Source organism: Corvus cornix, chromosome 4, assembly GCF_000738735.6.
Source record: "Corvus cornix cornix isolate S_Up_H32 chromosome 4, ASM73873v5, whole genome shotgun sequence".
Classification (NCBI taxonomy): Eukaryota; Metazoa; Chordata; class Aves; order Passeriformes; family Corvidae; genus Corvus; species Corvus cornix.
In genome coordinates, this window is record NC_046334.1 from 64295844 (window position 1) to 64316322 (window position 20479).

Genomic DNA, 20479 nt, shown 5'->3' on the forward strand with positions numbered 1-20479 from the left:
AGCCCAATGTTGGCAGTGAGAAAATTTCCATTTCACAACAGCAGTAGGAGATGGGGATATTTTTTCCAGTACAGAAAAACCAACTGGAAAAAAAAAGCTGAGTACTAATTTCTTTCAGAAAAAAGTATTTGAAATTGATACATGTCCTGGGAATCTGTTTGTCTTGAAAATCTTACTTGTGAAGGACTTGAGAAGAAAACTAAACAAGTAAAATTAAATCAGCCCCAACACTTATTATCTAAGACTTACAGTTCCAAAACAATTAAAGGAAAATCTTTCAATGTGAGTCTTTCATACATATATTCCAGTATAATTGTATTCCAGTCCAGACAAAGTGGAAGAACAGCTTCAATAAGTTGTCTGCTAACATGAAGTCTGTTACTGGCCCCAGAGGCAAACATTTAAAACATTTAATTTAGTTAATACCTTATTCAACTTACATTTCAGGATCTGCAGCTGGGTGCCTCCTTTTTTATGAAGATACCCTGATTTGGTGACTCCTCCAGGCATTGTCAGAAGGTTTTGTGCTCCAATTGCCTTCATTGGGACTGGCCAGACCTGTTCCTGTGAGGCCATCATTCTGCAATTTAGAATAATTAAAAACAGTTTAAAACCTGGATTGTACTTTAAGGAATGAGTACTGAGAAGCTTGTTTCCTTAAACAAGCTTTCCAAACAACTAATGTGGTTCAGCACTCAAGAATGTAAGACAGACAGGGTGTTCAAAGATTCCAGGAACTTTGTAATGTATAAAAAAATGTGGTGCAAAAAGCCCCGATTTATTTTTATACAGCTCTCAAAAGTGATTGACAGCTGTTGAAACAAAGGAAAAGTGCTTAGTAAATGTTACTTAAATATTTATGTTTTTAAAATACTCCAGATAACACCACGAGACTTAATCAGGCAGGTGACTGGAAACAAAATTGGTTTCTTCTCCCAAGTGCTACATGACACACGTATACACAATGTTATTTTATGTACAACAAGGGAATCAAGTCAAAGTTTAGCAACTGCAGCATCCAATACTACTTACTCCTGATATTTACATGTTTTATTCTTTAACTCTTAATTCTTTAATTAAAGGATTAGTATATAATCTCATACTGGATGTTATATACGACAGCATCCTCTGCAAATGAAGTTCCTCTCAGATTGCTGCAGTCTTCAATTTAATTTATTTATCAATTATTAATGTAATGCTCCATCAAGCATCTCTGCAGTTACCACTCTTTCTGCTGACATCTTAAACCAAAAAGCTCTGTTTTTAGGTAGTAACTTTTTCTGATATATTGTTATGAGCCCTTTCTTTCTTCAACTGGTAACAGAACTAGGCTAAAAATCCTACTGTCATGGAGAAAAGAAACCATGCGTGGACAGAATGGAAATTTTGACCTAGACATAAAAGGGTCTGTTATCATCTGGTGTAGGGCTGGTAAAAGGCAAACTAATGAAGTTCCAGTTAATTTCTGATAAAGGAATGATGGTTTAGTGTGGGATATGCCCAGCCACTGCCCTGGAGGGATGTCTGCTGAGATAAAAGATTTTGCAATCACCCAGCAGGACTCCCTGGAAAAGCAACTACTTTTGGGTTATGGCGAGGAAAGGTAGACCCACAATCCTTTGGGAGACCCTATGCAGATCCTTCTGTAACCCATTGGTCTGTCCCAGACCCTCTGTAATCCATTGGTCCCCTTGCTGATCCCCTGTATCCCTATAAAGGCAAGCTCCCTCGAGCCCCTCGGAAAAGAAACCATGCGTGCACAGAATGGAAATTTTGACCTAGACATAAAAGGGTCTGTTATCATCTGGTGTAGGGCTGGTAAAAGGCAAACTAACGAAGTTCCAGTTAATTTCTGATAAAGGAATGATGGTTTAGTACTAATAAGCTTTCAGTGAAGGACTGAAATTTAACGGATCTTGTTCGTTTCTCCTTTACTGAAAAGGGACAGTAAGGGAGGTAAATAGTGAGGCTCAGCACAGAATCCAAGAGCCTCAGCACAACACCCTACCCAAGCACGTGTCCCTCCAACCTAAAATGGCTTTTCCCATTCTGACAAGAATGAGGAAGTGTTTCAGATTTGTTGAGGAGCAACTGCAAAGTACACATCCATTGTATGGGTTAGGAAAAACAGACATGCAAGTCAACGGACCCTTTAGTGGATCAGTTTAGGATTTAGATCTAACTGCTTGCCATTTGCCGATGACACACGTGGGAAAGAGTGGAAATTCCTAGCAATTTCTACCAGGAGAGTTTAAACTAAATTAAATTCTCTAGGCAGCCTAGAAGACTTAATCACAAAAATTAGGTTTTGGTCCCCAGTGTTATGAAGCAGGCACAGCCAAAGATAGGATCCAAGACCCTAAAGAGGCTCTCACAGCAGACAGGTCAAGGCACCATGGTATCCCAATTTTCCCCCAGGACCTCACTGCTCACCAAAAGGTAAGTTACTTTTGTTCTGTTCAGCTATATCCTTTCGTCTGCTGTTTCCTCCCTATCTTTATTAAATGACCGAGATCTTTCCAAGCTGAGTTATTTCCTCCTCCACCTCAATGAAATTTCTAGCAACAGCAATGTGTTAACAGGTCCAAAAAGGGACTACTCGCATATTTTAAGCTTTTAAGAATAACAACCAAAAAAAATAGTAGCAGAAATTAACATCCCCCCTGCCCCGCTAAATCCTTTAAATTACTTCTCCACATCTTGCAGAAAAGTTGACGTGAGGGAAATGGAGAGTGTTACCCAGCTGGCTGCTGACACCAAACCACACTAATACTGCTAAGAGTGATTTCCTTGAAATAAGGATTGCAAAGGCAAGTCCTGGGTGTACGTTACCCTAGGTAAATACAGAAAGCAGAAATATTTGTCCCGGTCATGTTGGCCTTCTGTAGGGCAGTACTCCCTAAAGCATGTCTGGATGGGCAATTTCTCCTCTACCTGAAAAGCCAGAATTTAAGGCAGACAGGAAAAAAAAAAAAATACGGAAGCAGAGGAGCGAGCAAGCAGGGGAAAAAAAAATTATCCAGTTCTACAGTGTGATGACTACAGGATTTAACTGACAGGAAAGGACAGCAGAGTATCAGGTTCTGCTTCCTCTTTTCACAATGATTTCTTACTTTTGGCAACTTACTATAAAACAGTCCCGAAAATAGAGACCAAAACCTAGAACTTCCCCAGCCCAGCTAAGTGAATAAAAGAAGTGAGTAAAAGGAGACAAGGCTGAAATCCATATCACCAAGTATACATTACATGAACTAAAGAGCCCACCTACTGCACCAGGCTTTTCAACAGATTTAGAGGCAGCTAAGCCTATTATCTGGATTTCAGTGTGGCTTATAACACTCCCCATCACATCTGTACACTCCTCAAGAACTTTCATTTGAAGGCACATAGCAGACACTTAGGGAAAACTTCAGTATTCTGAGTTGAAATCTTTGAGTTATGTTGCTAAAATCCATTTAAGTACTTTGAACCTAGCCCCAGGAAGATTTTTCTTCTTTTCTTGACTGCAGAAAAGAACTCTGTAAGGACAGATGTCGCTATTTTGCATCAAACTGCTGGGAGAAAGCTGTCAAAACAAATCTAACTGCAGAATCTTTATTGTAGGGGTGGAAGAGTAGAAGGAAAAAATGGAAGCTCGAAGATTTTTGTGGTCTTAGCATCTACAGTATGGTTTCCTTTAGCTCACTTAATGGTTCACTCAGCTTTTGATATTCCTGTTGTAACTTCTTTACTACATTACACCAAGAACAGATGGATGTTGCATTACCAGGTATGCACCATAGCAGTCACTGAAGTCACTGCAGAGCCTGTTAACTTCAGCATTACTGAGAACAGAAGGATATTTCCCAGTTGTTTCTTATGCAGTTACACTTTTACACTACATGTCAAAGCCCCCGTTACACATTTTTGCCTCTGGCACATAGGAGAGTCTCTTCCATCGGGCTGACAACCAAGTTAACAGAAAGGGCTCACGCAGTGCAGCCAAAGCTGCTCCTGACACTAGTCCTCTATTACAAACAGAAGGCAACATCTCCCATGCAGTGTTTGGTAAAAGCTTCTAGTAAAAGCCACATGCTTTATTCCTCTTCCCACTCACCAAGGAACTAGATGCCTATTTTTTAATCCATTTTTCCACCAAACCCCAAACCCATTGCATGTGGCTATTGAATGAATCGTCTCCCCCATTGAACGGAACCCTCGGAACCAGAAGACGATGGCAGCAGACAGGGAAAGGTCTTGCATCACTCTCTTTTTCAGGTGATCCCCATGACAATTCTATGCCTGTGAGGGAGATGAAAGGCCTTGGAGTGTAGTAGGAGAAATAGTAGAACAGCAGTTTCTAGGATGTGATTAATGATTCAAGGGTGCTTTTTGGAAAGATGGAAGGGTACAATCAGCATTTTGGAGCATGACACAGAGCTTATACAGTTACCATTGTAACTTCTTCATGTATACAAACTGGTCTGCCAGACTGAAAACCAAGCCAATTTGCAGTGTATTGCTAATGTATCAATGAAGTCAGTCCAAGTCTATCACATGAGTACACTTTTCTCAAACACTATCGCAATGAGCCATTCTTTATTTCAAAGTACCCTGAAAGTTAAACAGTGTGAAAAAAAGTGAAACTACACACTTAATCATATAACCAGGATAAGGCCAGTCAGATGCAGAAATGTTTTCTGAATCATAGTGCTGCTACAAAGCTCAAACTCTGAATGGATAGCAGACTTCTGTTATTGTGTAGTAGGTAAATGTATATACCTCTGAAGCAATTTCAATCTATCCCCTCACTCAGAGGATAGGGAATAGCTATATTGGAGGCTAGGGCATAATTTTACAGGCTAAAAGTCCCTCCATGAGTAAAATCTTGCCACATTAAAAATCTGGATTACATTACAGAAGAACACTTACCCTCTTGGCCTTAAGAGCTACTGGCATTCAGCCCAATTAAAACAAATACAAGCTGATTCAATTAAGGATTGCATCCTGGAAGAGTCCTCAGTTCTTGCTTAACTTCAGCAGAATATATGGCAGATGTGATCATCTCCCCGTCTCGCAGTATATAGGCGTTAAAAAACATTACCCTCATCTCTGAGACTACAGCTGCCAAAAGTCATTTTAAAAGTTCTCACTTGTTATAACAATATTTATGATCTGTCCTGGAGCCCAGTTTGGTCATGCTGGAAAAAACAAAAAAACGGCCTCCAAAGTACAAAAAGTAAACCTGATCTGAATTTGTAACAATGTTCTCTATGCCAATTACATCTGAGAACTTATAAAACTGTAACCTCATAACCTCTAGTCTTTAAATTTTACTTGCAAGTAAAACCTAGCTAAGCCAGATGCTAGTTTACTTCTGAATATATAACTTAGAAATGACATGACATATATAATACATAACTTACAGAAATGAATGTATTCCTCACATCCTGCACAGGGAGACTGAAGTATCAGTCGCTACAAAAGGGTTTACCAAAAATGAGGCAGCATTACACACTGCAGAACAGGAAAAGTTTCCCCTATGTGCTCTCAGCAATTCTGAGCAAGAATGATTTCTCTGATTCAACCATCTAAACATTTACCATCTGTTCTTCAAACTATTTTCTGCAGAATTATCAGGTCTCTTGTCCATTTATTAACTATTCTCCAGTACTTCTGAAATACTTTTCCATATCTCTCCTACATTTTTGGCTACACATTCCATTTCCTAATACTTCTAACAGCCCCTTTCACAATACTCAGAAAGATTAATAGCACAGTACAAACATTGAAGTAAAAGAAAAATCTTACAAGACAAAGGGAACAGAGAACTAAGCCCTACTGAAATACATTGTATAACTAAATTTACTCTCTTTAACTTGCTTCAACTTGCTTTTCTTTTCTGGCAAAAGCTTTCAACCAACAACCCACTCATCTCTTCCCCCTCCAATTCTTTATCTTTCCATTTTCTGCATGAGTTAAAAGTATTTTAGCCCAGATACCATACTCTACTCGTAGCTGTAGTCGGTTCTCTACCTGAAGGAGAAAAGATGACAGAAATACAAGCTACAAAAAGCACTAACCTGGTGACCTTGTCTGATCGACACATAGTTTTTCTGCTGACAGTTTCACCGAATGATTGTTTCCTTTGTGATGACAAAGCCATTAACAACTTATGACCCCTCTCAGGCATGGCAGGAACATCTCTGCATTTCTCCCACGTTTGGGTATTCCCAGGTTGAAAGCCACAGCTGTAGCTGCTGTCTGCTCAACACACAAAAGGAAAAGAAACCCTGCCCCAACTGCTTGTGCATCTGCACTGCAGCCAAAAGTGACGCCGAGGCAATGACTTGTTTCCTTTGTTACTTCCTGTTTCCCCCACTGTCAGTGGGCAGCACTATCTTTGTCAGATTTCCCAGCTTCCCAGAGAGGTTATAAATCAATTCCTGCATAGCTGAAACCTCTGACAGACATCAAGGTAGAAAGAAGACGGGATTTTCCAGTGCTCATTGTCTTCCTTCTCACCTTTCAATCGACCACTTTCCTATGGGAGAAAAAGAAAGTTGTCCTTTTTTCTCTCAGTGTACTCTGGCTCTCACACTGGCAGAGGCACAGATCAGAAATGCTGCCTGTGCTCCAGAAGAGCCTGTGCCTCAGGTACTTGCACTGCACCACAGAACTGTAAATATTTCATCTGTTTTCTCCCCCAGAGTTGGAGCTTGTCCTTCCCTCTTCAACCCAAGAAAATCAAAATCACCATTCTGAAAAATTCTGCAGCACAGACATACTTTAGAGCAAGTCTTGCCTGTACATTTGATGCTACACAAACCACAAAAGACAATAAAATTTGAATTCAAGAGGCTTACAATGCACAAATCTACAGGACAAATATTATCAACTGATGATTAATAAATAGCATTGTTTTACACTTATTTTCATCTGGAGTTCTTAAAAGGCTTCAAGTGTTTCACTGACTTGTTTAGATTTAAACAATATTCCAGGCTCAAAAGTTTGAACAAGACAGAAACAACTAGAAAGTTTCACAGTGATGAACAAAAAAAGTATGTCAAGAAAAGTTTACTTCACATATTTTTGGGGAAACGGACATGAATCTGTACCCCAAAATAGAAGGAAGAAGTCTCCATACAACATCCCTTTTTGTAAGCTACCCAACAGTCAAAGCACAAAAGAAAGTAACTTTCAGATACTGCTCATGGCTGTATGGGCTAGAAAAACAGTTCTCTCACCACAGGGCACCTACCAGGCTCTAGAGAAGGGGAAATTAAACCACAAATACCACACACCTGTTGTTAGCCAAAAGGATCAGCATATCAACACAAAGATCCCAGTACTCTTCAGTAAGGATCAATACCCACTTGTCTCAGTGGCTTAACAGATTTTTCACACAGAAGAAGAGTACAGCTCAGTGGTTTGTGAATTAAATTCACTTGTTTTATTTGCTACTGTATCAGTTACCCATTGAAGGCATACTCTCTAAAGCAATCTTTCCTCTCTGACTTCTCTGTTATCTAAGCATACTCTTCTAAACTGGCATTAGCATCTTTGCAAGCTTTATCTCCAACTCAGTAAAAAAACTAGAATCAGAACGACAGCACTTGAGTATATGTAACACTGGAAAAAACCCTTCAGTTCCTCTTTCCCTTTTCTGATGTGACACACCTAACTCTTGGTTTTTCCCTCCAAACTCCACAACTTACAGTACCACGGTCTTTGGCTTCAACAGTCTCATTAAACCTTGCCTCCTTTATCCAACATGTGTTCCTGAGGTACTGCTTTTCCTCTCTAACCTTTCTGATGCTGTCCTCTCTATTTCTTCATTTTAGTACTCAGAGATGCAGCAGGATTTTTCATTTCAAGTTCCAAGATCCCATTTCAACTTCTCTGGTGATTTCCAACACCATCAAGATGTTCCCAGAGTCAGAACAGAAGCCACTTCACACACATGCAAGCTGGTGTTCCACCAAGGAACAACCAAAGTAGTTTAAATGTTTCACAGTTTTGGGAGACTGAAAATTCAGCTTTCTAGAAGAAACATTTATCAGAAGGATTGTATTCCAGAATTGCAAATAAGGAATCTGAAAAGACATGAAAACTCTATGGATTTGATTGACATGTCTGCCAGGGAAGTGAAAGCATTAAATATATCCTTCTTCACAAAGCAAAATTCTGTTATGCACGGACCTTTGGTATAAGGTTTTCAGACCACTAACCTTCACTTGTCCCCATGAAATCAGTGGTGAGAAGTAGCCTTGCACCAAGATAGCCGAGGGAGAACTTCACTCCAAAGGAGATACTTCTCTTCTTTAACATTATAAGATATCACTCAGATAGCCTTAAAAAGGAAGAACCAAAGCATCTGGAACCAACACCTAGATTTGATTCCAGCAGGGCCGCTGCCCGAGGAAGTCAGCCAGTGTTCTCTGCCATTATCAGGAACAGCTCTTGCTGGCAGTCAAAAGCAATCCTACTTATCATTAGTTAATGGGATGCGAGGGCACAAACACATCTGGCAGAACACTGTCCTTGCCAGTATAAATTCACTTGTCTCACCACAGCTCACAGGGCTGAGCTGTGTCTGCAGCAGGGGCGCTTCCTCTTGCTGACAAATTTACAGGAAACTGCAAGAACGGACTGTAAATAAAAGCAGCACAAGAAGAGCACAGCAACAAGCAAGGCAGAAAAATTAACAAAGCACTAAAAAATTAAAATAGCATGAAAAACACTTTCTGCCAGCTGCAGCAAGTCAGCTCAGTAGTTAAGTTCCACTCAGAATAATGTAAGAATTCATACATTATATATTTCCATAAAAGCCAACCGTATAGCAAGACATTAAGGAAGGATGTTCTGTTAATCCTTTACTGACTTTAATGTTTGAATCAGGAGTAGATTATTCGAATTTTTTTATTTTATTGATTCTACCAAACAAGTTTAGACCCAAGTTTCTAGATGACAGTGGAAACACAGACATTATATTGAGAGATAATATATTTGTCAGCTGCATACTTCACAAGTGCAGATTGTAAAAAATCAAGGGTAAATTACTCGCCTGAACCCTTCATTTATTAAGTAAGGCAGTCTCGTGAAAATACAAATAACCATGCATCAGAACTATTTCTGCTGGGTGAACTGCATTATTATCTTAAAAAAAAAAAAAGATAAATCAGCAACAAGGAGAAGAAACAAGGCCAAAACTTCCAAAAATCCTCTTTCAATGTCAAAAGAATTCATATACTTTAAATTTCAACTATCATCCCTTCCTTCAACTTACTTTAGAAGACCTGAAGAAGTCCTAATAATATTTTTACTTATTTATTACATATACTTAAAATAGGTAGCTGAAGTCTTGATAACATGTACTTAATCTAAACCCAAGAAACACTTCAAGTCAGAAAGCTTCCAAGTTTCTACTTATTCTCCAGTGGCTCTTAGGTTCTGAACATCTATAGACATATTGTTGGCTTGGAACTTAAGAAAAAGCCAGCCAGCACTGGTCCACAATAAGTAAGTCATACCTCAGAGAAAGAGCATATCAATTTTAAAACAAAGTTTTAACTTTTCATGATTGTTTCATCAGTTTGGCACACATCCTAGAAGATATCATCATGACTGATTTTGGGATACAGTTAATGTCATATATTGCTCAAACATCTGTAAAACAAAGTAGAGTCACAAAGTACTTGCAGTATGTGCATAGCTTCTAAAAAAGCAAATTAGATTGTGCAGCTGGAAGACAAAAACCATCTGCAAACTCTCAATATAAGGACATTCTTATTTAACAGGTTCACTTACACCAGCCAGCCTTGAAAAATAATGCAGGGCTTTATATTAATGTATTGTAGGGCCCCTCACTCCCAGAAAGACATTGAAGGGCTGGAGCGTGTCCAGAGAAGGGCAATGGAGGTGGGGAAGGGTCTGGAGCTCAAGTCCTGTGAGGAACAGCTGAAGGAGCTGGAGGTTTTTAGCCTGGGGAAAAGGAGGCTCAGGGGAGACCTTCTCACTGTCTCCAATTCCCTTTCAGGAGGTTGTAGCCAGGTGAGGGTCGGTCTCTTCTCCCAGGTAACAAGTGACGGGATGGAGGAAACAGCCCCAAGTTGTGCCAGGGGAGATTTAGGTTGGATATTTGGAAAAAATTCTTCACAAAAAGGGTTGTCAAGCATTGGAATGGGCTGCCCAGAGAAGTGGTGGAGTCACCATCCCTGAAGGTATTTAAAGAATGTGGATGTGGCCCTTTGGGACATGGTTTAGTGTTGAACAGGGTGTTGGTGCTAGGTTGAAAGTTAAGACTCGATGATCTTAGAGGTCTTCTCCAACCTAAATGGTTCTATGAATTAAGATCAGTACAGCTGTTCCAGCATAATTTTCAATGTTGCCAATTTTGTTATGTGTAGCTTTTCAAGTGTAATGGATTTCTAATGAATCAAAAGGCCCCTCAAAACTGTATAGGAGCATTCACCCAGGGAGTTAACTGGGTGAAGTCTGTGCCAGTCAGACCACACCAGTAATATTTGGTAAAAACACTTAAAGTAGAAGGCAAGTCCTGAAGATAATTTGCTGCCTTTTGTTTCTTTTTATATAAATTCAGATACATTACCAACATTCCATTTTCATTTACTATTGAAAATAGATGAACACATTCTTTGTTCCTTTTAACTGTTACTTATATACAAGGTCCTTGTACAAAAGACTGTAAATGCCACTATGGCTATGATTAACTGCTCTTTCATCAGTGCTCATAGAACAATTTAAACTAGAACATAGGTAAAAAAAAAAAAAAGTAACTGAGCAGAAGTATAAACGTTATTGCCAAGATCCTATTCCTGCTGACAGCTGCAAAGGGAGTTTCCCCAGATACACATAGATACTGAAAGTGGGAGTTTCCACAAATGATTTATTTCCTTGGCAGAAGTTTTCAGATCCAAGATATTACTGTTAAAACAATTTTACTGCTAGGCTGGTTTGTGATTAACTGCACACAATTCTATCACTAAGGTACTCAAAACTGGTAAATTAGGAAGCACTGTTGGATGCCAAAATAATTTCTGCTTAGATGTCAAAACAGCTTTCAGCATTTTAGCTGATGGACCATTGAATTTTAGTAAAAGCAACACCTAAATATAGGCTTTCAGAAATGTATTGGAAGGGGTCAAATATCCATTAATGATCTGACAGGTACATTTAACCAACAGACATCTCGCCATATGAAATTAAGTCTGTTGTTAGGAAATATTTTTTCGCTTTCTTAGAATTTTACTTATATTGATTTAAAGTACATCAAGTGTCCAAGGGAAGGAAACAAGAAAAGTGATTTAATTTTTTCTGATACTGAGGCATTTTGGCAAGATATACAACAGCCATGAGTTCATTGTATACTGTGCTTGTACAAGACTAACGTAACTGTGGTCCAAGACTACCACAGCAAGTTAAAGAGAGTATTTTGTCTGAAGGAATATGCAAATCAACAAGAAAGTTACTGAATTTAAGCAATTTTAAAACATTAGTGCAGCTGTATATTAAAACCAACAAAACCACGTAGAGTTTATAAAGTCCTTTTAAATGTCTATCCACAAAAAAATGCAGTGAGTAAATTCATAAACTCGCTGACCCCAATAACAAGCTACTAATTGAATCTTAAAGAAATGCAGCAAGCCCTGGTTTAGAGGAAGCATTTGGTCATGTCATCTATGAGTCCTTCAAGCCTGTGTTTCCCTCTCCTGGTGACTGCAGGAACCTTATAGTTAAGCAAATATACCTCTGCAGGCAAATGGCTGCAGCCAGAACCAAAGAGGAAGCTCAGCTTCTGCTAGACCCTGGAAAAACAAAACAAAACAAAGATTTTCTTTTTTTATTTTGCTTGTTTAGAGACTTTTGATACAATTTAAAGACAGAATGTAACTGCAAAGACTCACTCTGTACTATACTGCTGTACAACACAGTAGTAGGTGGTGCTGGGTTTTAAATAATTATGCAGTGAAGCATCTCAGAGTTTGCTGTTCTCAGACTTGGAAACTCTGACTATGAACCAGAATATCCAAATAAGCTATTAACCATGCAAGTGTGATTTATAGAAGGCCCAACTGGGTTTTATTGCTAATGGACTGTCCCCACCTTCAGCAGCTTTGAAGCTCTTAGTGCTCAAAGCCTCATGCAAGTAAGTAGGTGCACCAGAAACACGGATTCCTTATTCCAATTCCAGTTACTGTTCCCTTTTAAATCATGATACGAGCTTCTCCAAAGGATGTGGTAAAGCTTAAGTGTTTTGCCACTCCCACCACAGAAACACTGGATCAAAGGACTGAAACAGGTAAGAGCATAGATTGAAATAATCAGGATTTAAGGCTACCATGTATTTCATCACTTGGGTAAATACTACCTTTGGGTTTTGGTGGGGTTTTGCTTTGTTTGTTTTTTTTTTTTTAACAAACACCAGAAAGAAGAATCTCTGTAAGCTCGTGCTTACTTTCTACAAAAGCTGAATTCAATTATAAACACCACATCACATATAGTTGGGATTTTAAATGAAGATTTTTAAATGAAAACAAATGTACACTGCAAAGCTTCTTCAGAAAGAGAGCAGTAAACAAACAGTTTTAATTTGGAGGACAGGAGAGGAAACAGTCAATTCATATCACTTAAAATAACCATTAAAATGTATAATCACATGCAATGGGCTTCTTTTACAAGACAATTTGGACAATGGCCTTTTCTATTATCATTTCTTTATGGAAATCACTACTTCCTTCAGAAGTATGACTAAAAAGAAAGAAATTCATTCATCCTAAATCTTGTTTAAATGAACTCCAATAGCAAGGATTAGCCTGACATTAACTTAAGTCTCCAGAGCTGTAGAGCTGCATTCAGAAGTGAGTTCACGCAGGGCCATTTTCAAGCACTGAAAACTTTCATATGCAATATTTCATAAGATGTGAACAACAACAGTCATATTTTACACCATAGATCAGTCTGCCTAATCAAATATATTACTGCCATGGTGCCAGCAGTTTCCAGCAAGGTTTCTAAATAGGTACAAACCCCATGCATAATATTATGAAAGTAATGAACACCTGACAGTTAGATAGACCAAAGGCAAGGAGCTAACACACAAATTCTAGATTCTTACTTGCATCTGACCTTGATGGCACTTAGCTCTCCTCAAATCAGCTCCTTTCCTGACCTGTCCTGTATGTCAAGATACAACCCTTATATTTATAAGAGTATAACTTGTCCACTCTGGGGAAATGACTTCAGAACATTACAGATAATGGGAATGGATACAATGGTACTGCACATGTGAATCAAAACCCTTCCTGGATTGGTGCCCAGTAATGTTTCAGAGGAGGAAAACAAAAAAAACAAAAACAAAAACAAAAACAAAAAAAAAAAAAAAAAAAAAAAAAAAACAAAAACAAAACAAAACAAAAACAAAAACAAATCAAAAAAGCTGTAACAAATCTCACTTAGAGTACAGTGACCGAAAAACTGGAAATACAGAAATCCATCTCAGATTCCAAGATCTCAGTCTCTGGCACTTCAAAATTACTCCAATAAGCCCCTGACCTGCAAATTCTTAGGCTGGAAGAATATTCTGCATCTGTGTCAAGTTCTTACACTCTTCTGCAAGCTCTCCTCAGATCTGACTCCACACAGCTATTCCTGTTGTCCCATTAATGATCAAAAAAAAAAAGTTTGTAAACTGGAACACCCACTTTAAAAGACACTTCCACTTCCTTCCCACCAACTCTTTAAAATTATTCCAGACTAAGTTTGAATCTAGTAGGAGCCTGGAATCTTTTACATCCACTCTACATTCTAGTTAGATTATTCCCTCCCCTTTTTAAATTTGAAGATGCTTCTGGGCATCACATTAACCTAGCCTATCATAGAGAACTTGCTTATTTCCAAATCCTTTCTCAAACATATTAAAGCATCACCTATTCCTTCTGTTCTTAAAGTCACAAAGATGGTCCAAAGGTCATTTGGCTGATTCCTGGCCTCGCTGATTTTCACCACCGAAACTAACTTTTCTTTATTACAGACTAAAAAGAAACATGCACACACACACATATAGGAACACATATATATACACAGTTCTTAAATAACATATGTCCTATACGTCAGCAGCCCTTCTAATATTCTTGGCAGGATAAGCTACAAAGAATACATTGCCTTTGTGAACCATTCTTTTTTGTAGTTTCCTTGAAAAGCTCTTTCAAAACAGTGCAGCCAGACTCTTTACAGAGATGACCTGGTTATGACAGAAGGGCTCTCTTTTTCATGACCTCCGAAATCTTACATTTATGCACTACCTGGAACTAACACTCATTATGTCCAAGGAGTCTTTCATTCTTAGCATTCTTTCATTTCCAGGTTTTGGTTCTACACTGAATTTATATGGAGCATGTAACATTTCCAGCAAAAGCTTTTACAAGATTTTACAGAATCTCTTCCTGCTATACAAATCCTAGATGTTCTTAAGGCATTCGAAGTACAAATCACTTCTTGTACACAATGAAGAGCTGACGCTGGATTTCACTTGCACAAAGGAAATCCAGAAATTTAGGTCAATGGGATTGGTCCTGTTTCAACCTAAGTAATCAAACCTGACATCTTTGTGTAGTAAACATAACAACAGTTCATCCAGACCCAAGCCAAACAACATCACAGATGCATTGACTCAGCTGTAGGAGTTACTGCCACCACAAAATAAAAGGTCTACAAAAGCTGAACTTTACAGGAAGAAAGTACTCTTTCTGCACATTTAAAAAATATTTAATGCTATTTGTGATATTTTATTTAGTGTTTGAAATCATACAGACTGATCCATTTAACATCCTCTAAAAAACTGCACTTAATAACTGTATCAAAGTGCAGCTGCACTTTGTTTATATAAAAGAACTCTCAGCTTTGGAGGTGTACTAAAAAGCATTCAAAGTGCATTATACTCTGTCCAAAAAGCCTCGTCTTCTTCCAGAAAGTATGTGACAATCTTTGATGCATTCTAGTAATTTATATTTAAATAATAAGCCACTATAAATTTCCAAGATGCAACAAAGCTAATTTCCAATTTCTGTCAGGTACATATCCAACAGATCAAAACTTAACAAGCCCAACAGTTCAAGCTACCATTATCCCATTACATACTCAAAAATCTTTTGTCTACAGAATTTTATGAAAAATTTCTAAATTCGGCATCATCACAGATTAGCAAAGACTGATATAATGACAAAATCATTGTGGGCCACATCCATGGCTCCACTGCCACTTCCTGTCCCGTGCAGTCTACCAGAGAACCAGCAGCTGGCATGGTACAGTCAGAATAACAAGTGCAAAGACTGCGCTAGTTACAGTTTAACTGGATGTGAAAAAATAAGCCTTTAGTCAGCAAGGACAGGAAAATTGTTGAAGAGATCTTCCTATGCTCTGTATACATTGCAAACTTAAAGCTTATGTTTTTTGCTCCTTTGGAATGTGGTATTGTTTCTCTTTATTATTTTTCATTCCACTTTGTTAGAGATTAAATTGTTCAGTTAGAAATCACAAGAAATCTATTCCCCAAGATTCACCGTTCACTTGACATTTTGGCTCCTCTACAGAACAGTATCAGCAACCCTTTGCATTCTAATATAAGCTCCCTCTTCTTTTTCTAAACCATTTTGCTCAAATATGCAACATAACCCCATCAGACTTAAGGTCACTAGAATAAATTGTGAGTAGTGACGCAGTTTATCTTCTTAACACAGGATTTTTAGGAACACATCAGGTTTATACTTGCTTTTTATGTGGACTAACACCTGAGTATCAGGCCAAATTCATATTTGGCTTTACCTCCGAGTTGCTAAAAACCCTAAAATCTCAACAATAAGAAACTAAAAAAAAAGAAAAGGAAGTCTGCCCAGCATCACTGCTACAACTGGAAAGGGCTGTGGGGAGACAGAGCTTTCTTGCAACTTTTGTTTCTGTCAGAATGACACTTCAAGCTCCTGATTCATGTGTCAGGTGTGTTTCTTCCACATACCTTCTCAATTAACACAGACCAACAAGTGCATTTAGAGCAAAATTCTACCAAGCCATGCACTTCATCTGCTTAGGGCTATAAAAATTACAGGGCATGAGTAACATGTGGCAGGCAAATTACTCAGTATGTCAACTAGAAAGAAATGGTACAGGCATAGAAACAAGGATTAATTAGAAGCATCTAATTAATATGTTTCCTGCTATCTAAAATAGAACAGAACACTCCAGGAAGGAACAGAATTGTGTAAAGTTGCCAAACTACAAGTTTCAATAAAAAAGACTTCTGTTTGCTACACTTCATAGCAAAGACACTGCTGCAAATACCTTCTGCTTGGCTTTCTCTTGTCAATCCAGTTCTCTTGTCAATCTTGTTCCTTGGAACAAGACCTCCAACTCAGAAGAAGACACCTAACTCCCAGTTTGACTGCCCAGAAGAGAGCTTCCTACTACCAAGTAATTATTAAATACCATGACATTGTTGTAGCCCATTAGATCAGCATTTAGTACATCTTTGCTAATTAACAGATTTGTCACTAAGCCCTTGCCACCTGCCAACCCAATTCTGCTGGGGAGACAAACCCCCGAGTGCAAGTGCACAGGTGGCATCAGCAGCACCCTTTTCTCCCACTACCATATCCTTCTACCCCTGGCAGTCCTCTCATTCCTCTAGGATCAGTGAATGAAGCAGAGGAGCCACCAGGGAGGAGGACAAACACAACTGCTCTCCACTGAAGGAATGGGGATGCCACGCAGCCATGGAGAAACAGCCTGGCAGCAGAGGCACAGCAGGCACTGTGCCAATATGACAGACAGTTTCCAGACCTAATCACTTTGGTATCATCTAGTACTGTGTACATTTGGAAACACAGTATTCCATTCTATCAGCATTGTTTACATCATTATGAGAAAGCTTATGTGCACCTCAAAGCAAAACGTGAGATTTAACAAGTCCACACATCCCTCCAACAGTGCTTCAATTGGCCTCTTCAGACACTTGGATCAGTGGCATCCTGAACTACAACCTTCTTCAGAGCAGCTGTGGTATTTGCCAAGGGACAGAAATAAGGGCTTTTTCTTTTTTTTTTTTTTTTTTTCTTTTTTGGAGGCGGGGAGAAGAAGGCAGGAGGCAGATGACTCACTGAGGCTTTGAGTACTGAAGGAAAAAAGAATTTCACTGTGAGCTCTTCCCATAACCGCTTCCCGCAAATCCAGTAATTTCCTCTATGTGGCTAGAGAACAGTTTGGCTATCTAACTCTGTTCTCCTAGTTTAAACATGAAGAGTACATTTAAAATATTCCTCTTTCCCTTCCAAATTTCCCATCCTCCCCCACTGCACAGTCACACATCAAGTAATTATTTAGCATAATCCCAGCAGTCTGCCATGCTTAATTTGCTCCCGAGTAAGAGTACCCACACAAGCTTATGAATGGTGGGAATGGAATACATCTGTGCCAGACTATGCATCATCTTATTATTTGTTTGGGTTCTCCTAAACCCAGGATGACAACTCTGTTGTATATAACCTCATTTTTTTTTTTTCCAACACAGTTTTCTACTTGCAATTCTCTAGGAGGAAGAAAACTACTAATCTTATAGTAAGACTTGTGTGCCCCTCCTGCAATGGGTGTTCTGTCTTCTCAGAAAAGCCTTTCTGGTGAGCATTCTGATGAATATATTCACCTATATGCACCTAGTCCTAATGCAAGTCTCCAGTTACATACTGAAGGTAAGGACTCTTTCATAGACATCAAACAGAGACTTCAGAGGACTGATAGACCCGTGCTCCTGTGTGTGCTACACCCACTTTGACAGCAGAAATTGTATTTCCCTACGCAATGTGTACAAAAGTCTATATACACAAATCCCACTTCACTCTCTTAAAATGCACAGTGCTTTGGAAACATGCCTACCTGGCATCACAGTGGAGGCTGATTAACTCACTGAAAAATTACAGTGGAAAGCTTGAATGTTTAAGCCTGACTGATTAAAGGCAATTAACAGCTGCAGATGCTCAGCAGCTGTGCAAGCCAGGTTACTTTTTTCCCAAACATAGTTCAAAGTGCCTTATTTTGATTAGTCAAGCTTACAGATCAGTTTTGAATGCGCTAATTATAAGCCTTTCATCTGCCAGTAGGATCTGTAGGATCTGTCATAGTCCAGGTTTCTTTATGCTAAATTTCTCTTTATATCATTGTCACAAAAAAAAACCCCAACAAACCAGTAGGAAAAAAAGCTAATCCTTCCAGGAAGAGGTACAGAACAGAACACAAAGAAAGATGGGTAGCTCTTACACAAGCCTATGTATCTAAGGTGTACAGTCTTATTGGTATAAGGAAATACCAGAAGCTGACTTCAGTACACATGCTTAGTGAAAACAGTGACTACCAGGTCTGTGTAAAAGGCTTAGGAGACAATACATATTATGTAATGCAAACCCAATATCCAGTCATACCACAGTGCTCCGAGAGAAGAGCTGCTCCACTTGAGGAAATAACTGTCCTGCAGTTGTAACACATTGAACTGAAGTCACTTCAGAGCTCCAGCTTGATCTAGGAGAAGCAAACAATTATGTGATATGTTGTAATAGAATTACTGTTAAGCAACATCAAGGTAATGATTTACTCTTTTTAGTAGGGTTGTCACAAGATTAGAGACTAATAATTCAAGCCTCTGCTGCTTGGTTGCAGGAACTAGCTCTGAAGGTTAACTATGGTCTGGTTTGAAAACCAACCTCAGCACTTGGATGCATGCAACTTCTGATGAAGTTAAGTGGAACTAGGTAGACTTCGAGGTGGAATTTGTAAGGGTGTGGCACTTAAACCAAAACTTTTTACTTTGCAGTAGAGTTTTAACAAGTTTTACAAGTACACCAATAGAGAGATTGTCCATCACCCAAGTTGATGTTTAGAAGTATGGTAGGTCTTGTAAAATCATGTAAGAACCAATGAAACATGAGATGACCATTTCAAAGAGATTTTGACTCGCAATAAGATTAACATGAAGATATTGAAAGAAATCACAAATAAAAAACTAATTGCTAATTCTATGAGTATTTTTAAAAAACTGTATTTGTAAAAATGACTGTTTCTAGAGTGATGATTAATGTCTACCACTACAGTAGCTGGAGTTAAAATTAGAACAAGGAAACAAAGCTTCCTACAAAACCACCTTTTTTTTTTGTCTTACAAGACATATTTCACCACACGAGACCAAGGTATTCACGACACTCTACTTCCACCTCTCCTCTTCCTTTTTTGTTACTAAGCAGTTGTTACATAAAAAATGAAAATTAGTAAAACATACTTTTACATTTATTAAAATCTATTTCAGGATCTGAGATGCTGCCCTGAAGTGCTGCATTAGTACAGACAAAGTCATCTCAGTGACTGATTTCAGCAGACTAAAGCTCTGCTGGAGAGTACGAAGCTTATTTTTTCTGGAGAAGAACTGAACATGGAAGTGGGAACTGACATGTTAAGTAAGATTTCCCTCTTCCAAGGGTTCCTGTTTTTTATTTTGCATATTTTTAAGTGAAAAACTCAATGATAATAGAAGATGAAGCTTTGCTTTTGTTTAACAATTAATTATTAAATTGCACAGCACAGGTTCATGGTTCACCTAAATAGGAATACTGCCAGCTAAACTAGACCTGACCTTATTTCCATCTGTTACAGCCAATGAATAACACCAAAAGATGCAATTCAGCTGGCAGTTCCAGGCTGGCTAACCTGAACAATGAAAAAGTACATTTACACTGAGTAACAATGGAGTTCAGGGCACTGAAGTCCAATCTAAATTCACATTCTTGTCCTTTAAGAGAGAGAACCCATTCATGCAGACTCTATTTCCACCACCCAGTATGGTCTTGTTTCATTTTCTTGACCATACAAGTACTAAGCCTAGGGATACTAAATTCTCCTACTTCCTTCTACAATTTGCTCTCCTCTTGTTTACTTGGCTACACTTCAAAATGAGAAATCTTTTGCCTTTAGTCATGTCTGTTATGCACAAATCACCTTTCATGACGAGTCTTGCAGCACACTTCCCATCATCTCTCTCTTGTCAACACTTAGACAAAGAAAGATCTCTGAGGTAGCAACAGTTCCAGACATGCACAGTGGTGCCACTGCCTCCCAGTCTTTTCTTTCCAAGTGCTGCCAGAAGCAAGAATGAATATCATTCAAACTCCAAAATGCAGGTTGTTTTCCTATAGCAAGTTGGGACCAATCTCTTAACTGGAACTTGGTAACCAGTCTTAAGCCAGGTGCTAGAAAATGACAAATCAGTTAAGACAGGAGATGAACTGGAACATAAAATACTAACAAGCCAACTCTAAGAACTGCATATATAACTAAATTTTTGGTGCACATATTACTGCCTCTCCTCTGCTTCTTTTAAGGCCTACTATGATGAGGGATTTCAGTTTCTGTTTTCTTAAAGCTGCATGTTATCCTTCCTATTAGAGGA

At 38.6% G+C, this 20479-nt stretch overlaps 1 protein-coding gene across 7 annotated transcripts in view; it reads right to left on the bottom strand.

The window, feature by feature from the left end:
* SH3BP2 (SH3 domain binding protein 2) overlaps window positions 1-20479 on the bottom strand; it is a 37773-nt gene that overhangs the window by 11120 nt on the left and 6174 nt on the right. For 3 of the 7 annotated variants that reach the window (XM_039551300.1, XM_039551298.1, XM_039551299.1), the window contains exons 2-3: window positions 18465-18561; window positions 441-580 (exon numbers count right to left, since the gene is read on the bottom strand). In XM_039551300.1, the coding sequence (XP_039407234.1) occupies window positions 441-579 (139 nt within the window). In that variant the 5' untranslated portion in view covers window position 580; window positions 18465-18561. Of the gene's footprint in view, window positions 1-440; window positions 581-6062; window positions 6324-11749; window positions 11808-18464; window positions 18562-20479 lie in introns of those variants that run through there. The other 4 variants (XM_039551301.1, XM_010402016.4, XM_010402015.4 and 1 more) reach the window with 4 other exon arrangements.